This window comes from Mus musculus, chromosome 16 (genome assembly GCF_000001635.26).
Source record: "Mus musculus strain C57BL/6J chromosome 16, GRCm38.p6 C57BL/6J".
NCBI lineage: Eukaryota > Metazoa > Chordata > Mammalia > Rodentia > Muridae > Mus > Mus musculus.
In genome coordinates, this window is record NC_000082.6 from 90,219,608 (window position 1) to 90,227,881 (window position 8,274).

Here is an 8,274-nt window from a genome sequence, read left to right on the forward strand (position 1 = left end):
ACCCACTCCCACTTCTTGGCCCTGGCATTCCACTGTACTGAGGCATATAAATTTGCAAGACCAAGGGCCTCTCCTCCCAGTGATTGTCGAGTTGGCCATCTTCTGCTACATATGCAGCTAGAAACACGAGCTCCGGAGGTACTGGGTAGTTCATATTGTTGTTCCACCTATAGGGTTGTAGACCCCTTCAGCTCCTTGGGTACTTTCTCTAGCTCCTCCATTAGGGGCCCTGTGTTCCATCCAATAGATGACTGTGAACATCCACTTCTGTATTTGCCAGGCACTGGCAAAGCCTTACACGAGACAGCTATATCAGGGTCCTTTCAGCAAAATCTTGCTGGCATACGCAATAGTGTCTGCATTTGGTGGCTGATTATGGCACGGATCTCCAGGTGGGGCAGTCTCTGGATGGTCCATCCTTTTGTCTCAGCTCCAAACTGTGTCTCTGTAACTCCGTCCATGGGTATTTTGTTCGTTATTTTAAGGAGGAATGAAGTATCCACACGTTGGTCTTCCTTCCTCTTGATTTTCTTGTGTTTTGCGTGTGTGTGTGTGTGTGTGTGTGTGTGTGTGTGTCTTAACTGGCAGAGCACTTGTCTGTCATGCAGGGGGCGGGGTGGGGGGTGGGGACTGTCTAATCTCCAGCTCTAGTAACAAAAATAAAAGAAGTAAAAAATAAGTAAGAAACGGGGGTGTGTCTAGAGATAGAACATGGGCTTTACACATTTTAGACATCATGAGAAAATAAAGCTGGAAATGACACTGGGCATCCATCTTGGCGCATCTCAACTTTCACACTGCAACCGAGGCGCGCTGTGCAAAGTCAGTGACAATCCGCATTTCCAGACACAGTGGGTTCAGACCTTCCAGGCGCGCACGCGGGCCTCGTGTTCTCGGTTTCCGCGGCGACTCGGCCGACGTCACAGTTAGAAGACAATAGCGACTTTCCCCGCTCAGGCTCCTCGGGAACTTTCTCAGTCCGCACGCTCCAGGAGCCGGAGCTACCCTCCGCCCCGCCCCCAGCGTGCCCCGCGGCCAGGGAGCTCCACGAAGGGCGGGCGGAGGCCGCGGGTAGCGATTGGTTCCGTGCCAAGGTGGGCGTGGTCAGACTCAGGCCTATAAAAGCTCCGTGGCGCCAGGGCCTCGTTTTTTTGCGCGGTCCTTTCCTGCGGCGCCTTCCGTCCGTCGGCTTCTCGTCTTGCTCTCTCTGGTCCCTCCGGAGGAGGCCGCCGCGCGTCTCCCGGGGAAGCATGGCGATGAAAGCGGTGTGCGTGCTGAAGGGCGACGGTCCGGTGCAGGGAACCATCCACTTCGAGCAGAAGGCAAGGCCCGGGGCGCGGGGCGCAGGCCGCGGTGACGCGGCGCACCTGTGCGGGAGCACGCCACGCCCCCGCCACGGCCTGAGCCCGCTAAGTGCTGAGTCACCGTGGCCTGGGGCAGGGGCTGGGCGCCGGGAAGCGAGGCCCGGGGCGCCGCGGGGCCTTCCGGGCGGGCGGGGGCCTCCCCGCGCCCCGGAGCGGCTGGGCCTGCCCGGGAGAGCCGGCTTGGCATCCGTTATCCTTCTGGGGCTGCTGCTTTTCCGGTGTCCGTGTCCCACAGGCTCAGAGCCCCGTGGCCACCGGCTGCGATTGTTGTAAGAATATTTGAACCCGGTGGTGCCAGACCGGACTAAGGCCGCAGGACGCGTTTGCGGCACTTTAAAGCAAAGTCCTGGGCTGTTCTGTACTAGGTCAGGGTCGTGTCGCAAGGCGGAAAGAAAGAGATGGCCTTGGACAGCCGTCCCTTGCTTTGCACTCCAGAGAGAGACCCGGCTGTGGGTTTTTTCTACCACAGCGAGTTTCTGAGCACATTTTGGAAAAGTACATAGAGATATTTTCGAAAATACTGTGACCCTGCAAAAACACATGCGTCACAGGGAAGATGTGTGTGGTAAGGTTGTGTCCAGAGCCTTAGGGAGGTTACCGTTGTTGTATTCACCTTAATCCCGAGAGAATATTTGATAAATGAGCGTTATGTGCTCTCTGAAGTGGTGGACATACGTGTGAGAAGGCAGACACCATAGTGAATCCCAAGTGTTTGGTTTACGACGAGAACTGATAACGGCAATTTAGAGTTTTTCGTAACTAGCCTCGTTTCCAGCAGTTTCTTGGCATTGAAATGCGTTTTGTTGTTTTCCTGTGGAAGTTTTTTGTTTTTGTCTTTTTCTCCTCCCCACGTAATTCACTGTGAGAAAGACGAAGTTCGGCTGGGTCTTACCCCTGTGTGTGGGTTTCTGTCATCTTCCACCATGCCATGCCAGAGCAGCTCGCACTATTTTTGTGACGCTGCAAACTACACATCGCTGGTGCCCTTTGTACCCAATGAAACGATAGTTAAGCATTCCAGATTGGCAGTTGTAATCAAAGCTGGTTGATTTAACCTGTTGCCAACTTTTCAGAATCAGATTTTTCTACCCAAAGTTCATATTCCCTTATTCTGTTGCAAAAGTTGGACATTTAAAAAAAAAAAAACCTAAAAAATGATTGTCCTTGCTTGTTGGTCGGTTGCTCTTACATTTTCTCCCTATTGCTACACTTTCTGGAGCAGTACTAATTTGAATTTTGGGTGTTCTTTTCTTTTTTGTTAAGTGGCAAATTTTCTAGATTTGGATAGCTAATGAGATTTTTTTTTTAAGGTAGCTCTGGTTAGACCCAAATGGATCTCCACAGGCAGTAGGACAAAGGCATTTTCTGACCACTAAATAAAAATAGGGGAACTGATAAAATCACTGAATGTGGAGAACAGGGTTCTCGGCAGCCAGTGTTCTGTAAGAGTCAAGTCTGACAGTGCAGTAGCCATCTCTTCCCCAGGCCTGGCATTCAGTAGCCCCTGTTTGTTCCACCTGGTGCTTTCTAAATGCTGTTCAGTCCAGGTGCCTGCACACATGGCATCTGGCAGCAAGTGTTAGGAGAAGTGTGACAGGGAGAGAGAGGCCTAGAGCTGAGCGTCTCCAGAGCCACCCTGTAGGAAGTGGGTCTACTTGGATCTGAACATAGGTTTGATTTTCACTGTTGTGTGTTTTGACTTGAGCTTTTTACTGTGCTTGGTTAGGGTGTAACCCAGCAACAGCCCTGGTGCAGGAGTATTTACACTCAAACTTGATGTCTTCATTTTTGTATTTTTTTAAATCAAGGCAAGCGGTGAACCAGTTGTGTTGTCAGGACAAATTACAGGATTAACTGAAGGCCAGCATGGGTTCCACGTCCATCAGTATGGGGACAATACACAAGGTAGGTCCTAGGCTGGCTAGTGACCAGTGATGGAAAGGAACTGAGTCAGGACCCAATTACTAACCATTTAAAACTATCTCGTTTGTTTTCTTTTTCTTTTAGATAAAGTTAAAATGACCACTTAGGTCAACCTTGGAAAGTAGCCACAAAAGTATTTTATTTAGTATCAAGTATTGCTTGCTTCCTTAAGTGTGGGAAGGTAAAGAAGGTGATTTTTCTTCATTGTAATTATAATTAAGCAGCACCTTGCTTATTCTGGGTGTTTATTGGGTGCTTATTTGGGTGTTTGGAGCTGGGCGTTGAGGATGGATGCATTAGGCAGAGTGTCTAAGGACAACCATGCCTTAGCATGAGAGGCATAGCGGGACAGAAGTGACAAAAACTGAAGATTCAATATAAATGCTTAAGTAAGATTTATTTTCTCTATTTGGGATTAGAATCAAGTCAGTAAAAAGTAGTGGCTTAAATTGCAGTTAGTGAACTTTTACCATATTGGAGTAATGATCTGAATTTGCTTACCGTCATTTAAGAGCCTCATCCATGTTGCGAGAGCCTTTTCCTTTCCTCTCCTTCTCCCCTGCCTTCTTCCCTTCTCCACATAGCCCACGGTGGCCTGGAATTTAGTCTTGTGTGTGCTGTGTTAAAGGCATGTACCATCAACCTGTGTGCTATGTGCCATAATTTGTTCTACAGTTACTTAGGATTGGGTTTGACCCATTTGATAATTACTAAAGTTACCCCGAGTTGCCTCTGGCCTGGTAGCTTTGATTTGTTAAGCTCCTTCCAGAATCCTGCCCAGTTCCTATTTTCTTGGTCTGAGTAAACACTGGAAGTCCTGCATATAAAAGGACTTGCTGCATTGTTGAGCTGTGCCTTGTGACTGGCATCCCTTAGCCCACATGAGTAGTGTGGTACACCTCCTGGAGTTGAGGACACCAGCCCTGGCCCTTGGGAACAAGCCATCTAACAGTCTGCCTGCCCCAAGTAAAAGCTAGACAGGTGAGCTGTTTGGTGGCACATGGTCTAGAAAGATAAGTATTTTTATCATGAAGTATGCTCCCTTCTTAAAAGCCAAGGTCTTTAAATGTGGGACTTTAACTTTAGAAGTGCCATTAAAGATCACATCTGTTCCAGTTACAAGGAAGGAACAAGAGCCAGGCATGCTGTCCTGACACTGCCATGGCCCTAAGGCTAAGGTGGGAGGGTCATAGGTCGCAGATATCCTGAGCTGTAGTAGTGAGACACTGTCTCAAAACTCAAAAGCAAACAAAAAGAAAAATGTGACAGTCTAGGAAAAAAAGGTAGCCTGAGAATGTAAGGCTATACAGTGCAGCTACTTACACCAGGGCGCTGCTGCCTGTTTTTATCGCCCCAGCACATACCAGGTCAGTGTTTGCTATGTTGGAGGTTGTAAGAATGCCTGTGTTGTTACATATAGGGGTTTACTTCATAATCTGACTGCTGGTTTCTGGTAAATAGGCTGTACCAGTGCAGGACCTCATTTTAATCCTCACTCTAAGAAACATGGTGGCCCGGCGGATGAAGAGAGGTGAGCAGCACGCTCTGTATGCATGGTGGAGGAGAGGGGTCTGTGGAGGACCCCAGTAAGACAGAACTGCATGGCCTCCTGCCTCTGCTTTTGTGTTTGTTTCCATTCACCCAACTCACTCCCACAACCCCACGTGCTAGAATAGCTTCTGTTGGGTGAAGGAGCTGACAAATGTGGACTCTTAAAGTGATTTGGTTTTGTAGCATTTATTGAAGATGAACTAATACAAGTGCCAAAAGGAACCAATACAGAAAATATCATGGATAACAGTACTGTCAGTCACTGGCAAAGTAAATCATTGTATAATAGGACGCTAATGCAGATAATGAAAACTAGTTGAGATTCCATTTGTATGTGAAACCTTAGGAAAGTCCTAAATAAAGAAGGGCTAGCCTGTTTTTAGAATGGGGGCCTGGGAGCAAACCTTTGCTAACTCAGGAGCTGGCATACTTTACTAAAGCCCCAGATTATGACTCTTCTCAGAGCACTACCTTTAAACTTGAAGAACTGTCTGTCAAGGTATCCTGTAGCTACCTGTTTTGAACTTTGTGTTTCCAGACCTTTGCCGGTCTGGAAAAGCCATCATAGTTGATAATGTATGTGTACTTTTTCATCCACTCATACGTATTTGACTTAGTCAGATTTTAACTTAGTTATTGAACTCTAGTGATGTGAAATAGACATCATTGTTCATCCACCTGATGCTGTTTTAATGTTAGGCATGTTGGAGACCTGGGCAATGTGACTGCTGGAAAGGACGGTGTGGCCAATGTGTCCATTGAAGATCGTGTGATCTCACTCTCAGGAGAGCATTCCATCATTGGCCGTACAATGGTGGTAAGTTTTTCATATAAGGATATATACATAGGATTTCTTCTAACATAGTTATGTACCTTCCCATGACTTTATGGTGGTTAAACTAGTTTCTAAAGAGTCACATAAATTGTTAAGAGTTCAGGGTAGGAAAAAAGTTCTTTTATTGGCTGTGATAGTAAAGAATTAATTTGCCTAGGTCAGTTAAGAACACTGTTGTGCTGAAATGCAGTAGAAAGCAGTTACATTTGATGAGACTGGATCTGAGTTGAGGATACAATAGTCTTTAGTCTAAAACAGCCGGATTTTCTTGCCATGATTGCCCCCCCCCTTGCAACATTTCGTTGAGTCTAAAATCTGCGATGGATGGCAGTATTCAAGTCTGTAGGTTATCGCTTGGTTACCATATGGGAGCCGTCTTCCCAAGTTACCCTCGGGAGATGCATCTGGGTCATGCAGAACACCAAGTAGTAAAGGCTCTTGCCCACCTCGGGCAGCTAACTTTTCAGTAGGCACTTCCTTCCTTGCAGTTGACCCTTTATCCTTAGAATGCTCTTCAGCCCTATTGGTGAAGCAGAACAGTCATTCATAAGTGTTGTAAAATAAAGCTTTAGAGTCTTGTTGCTAAGTAGAGATACTTAGAATTGCCTCTTATGTGTAGGCCTATAGTTCTTTCAACATGAGATTTTGATAGAGAAATTTGTAAGAATGACTACTGTGTAGTTGGGGAGGAGCTAAGATCAGCATGTACCTGGTAGTTACTTGGGTCTTAGTATTTCATCTAGAAATAGCCACTAGCAAGGAAAAACTTAGTGGTCTGCTCTTAACTGCTAGTATTTAAGTCTGTAGTATTGCTGGGAAGAAGTACTAGTTACTTGATCATTCAAACCTAAATGTTCTTCTTTTCAAAGGTCCATGAGAAACAAGATGACTTGGGCAAAGGTGGAAATGAAGAAAGTACAAAGACTGGAAATGCTGGGAGCCGCTTGGCCTGTGGAGTGATTGGGATTGCGCAGTAAACATTCCCTGTGTGGTCTGAGTCTCAGACTCATCTGCTACCCTCAAACCATTAAACTGTAATCTGAAGAGTTGTAACTGTGTGACTCCTTTGACTGGGCTAAGGACAGCAATGACAGCTGATGGAGACTGTGTACAACTCACTGAATTCAAATCTGTTTCTGTGCCTTTCCATATTTTGCCAGACTACACAGGTGATAAGCTGAAATTCTCATTTGAGCCTGTTAGTAAATATGTGTGGCACTTATTTTGAGCCTATTAATGTGTACAAAAAAAAATTTTAAGTTAGCTCTATACATTGAGCATCAATAACAGACTCAATGATGCTAACTCATAGTATTTCATTTTGAAAGTGTTTTATGTGATACCATCAAAATGGTGGGTGGTAGCCCAAACAAAATTTGAGCAGAAAATTTTCTGCCCCTTATCAGAGAAATTATTGAAAGCTCTCAAGATTCAGAGTACTTAACCTTATATTTTAAAATTGTATTAGGATTAGATGTCATGATTTAAGAAAAAGCCCTTTAGTAAACTTGTATCAAACTCATAGAAGGCAAACATGGAGCCTCAGCTAGCTCTACTAGCCAAGTGAAGTTGGTACCACCCATCTTTAAGGTTGGCACTCAGGGAAAACACAATAGCTCGGGGAATGACACCAAGTTTGACTGGAGGTTCTGGCTAAATCGACTTTTATAGCCCCAGGTAATGAAATTGAGTGCCTTAATACCCAAGAAAGAGTGCCTTTGAAAGGAAATATTAACAGGCTTGTGACTATCTGAAATAGTTCAATTGAAGTATTTTCAACAAATTGGGTGTAAACCATAGTTCTCACTGATATACTGAAGTCACTGAAGAAGAGACAACTAAATTGGAAAAGCACATAATTTGGTGTTTCCAACCTTAAAATTTTTAAGTTTAGATTTCCAATCTAAGATTGCTCATAATGCTTTTTCAAGTAGTTATGTTGAAGTTCCAGGTAAATCCTATGTAACTGATTTCCTTAATGTAGTTTTGATGTGGGGGATGACTCAATGCGGATTAACTTGGTAATCACAAACCATTTAGTGGCTCACGTCTCAGTATTTTTAGTTGGAAAGACAAGCTGCAAGTCTGTCCTTGGAATCTGACATTGGATCATCGTCGGATGCATGTTTTATGATACTCTAATAAGGACTTAAAAGCCTAAGTAGGGTCACCAGAAAGCTGAAGCCTGGCAAAGCTACAGACACATTTCTTCCATCATTAGGAAGAGCTCAGATCTAAATGTCAAATGGGAACATACAAAAAGGAACTTCTAGGTACGATAAAGCTAAGTTTGACAAGTTTTTTGTTTAACCTAGCACCTTGTAGTTTTAAAAATCATTTTTAGGGTGTGTGCACTAAGAGGAAAACAAGTTCATATTCTTCCACCTTTTATTGTCCCTGGGGTCAAATAGGCCATCAGGGTTGGCAGAAAGTGTCTACTGGCTAGGTTATCTTGTCTTCTAATGTAATTTGATGAAAAGAACTTTGACTGTAAGAGGTTCTCAACCTGTGGGTCGTGACCCCTTTGGGGTTGTATATCATCTATTCTTCCAATCAGATATTTATATTACAATTCATAACAGTAGCCAAAATTATAAAATA

The 8,274-nt window shown here is 44.8% G+C and overlaps 1 protein-coding gene across 1 annotated transcript; it reads left to right on the top strand.

Annotated features, from left to right (window-relative positions):
- The first annotated feature begins 1,154 nt into the window (after positions 1 to 1,154).
- On the top strand, positions 1,155 to 6,726 carry Sod1 (superoxide dismutase 1, soluble). Its single transcript, NM_011434.2, has 5 exons — positions 1,155 to 1,322; positions 3,173 to 3,269; positions 4,749 to 4,818; positions 5,538 to 5,655; positions 6,543 to 6,726. Exons 1-5 carry the CDS (start codon positions 1,251 to 1,253, stop codon positions 6,648 to 6,650), a joined length of 465 nt encoding a protein of 154 aa, NP_035564.1. The 5' UTR covers positions 1,155 to 1,250; the 3' UTR covers positions 6,651 to 6,726.
- The last annotated feature ends 1,548 nt before the right edge of the window (positions 6,727 to 8,274 follow it).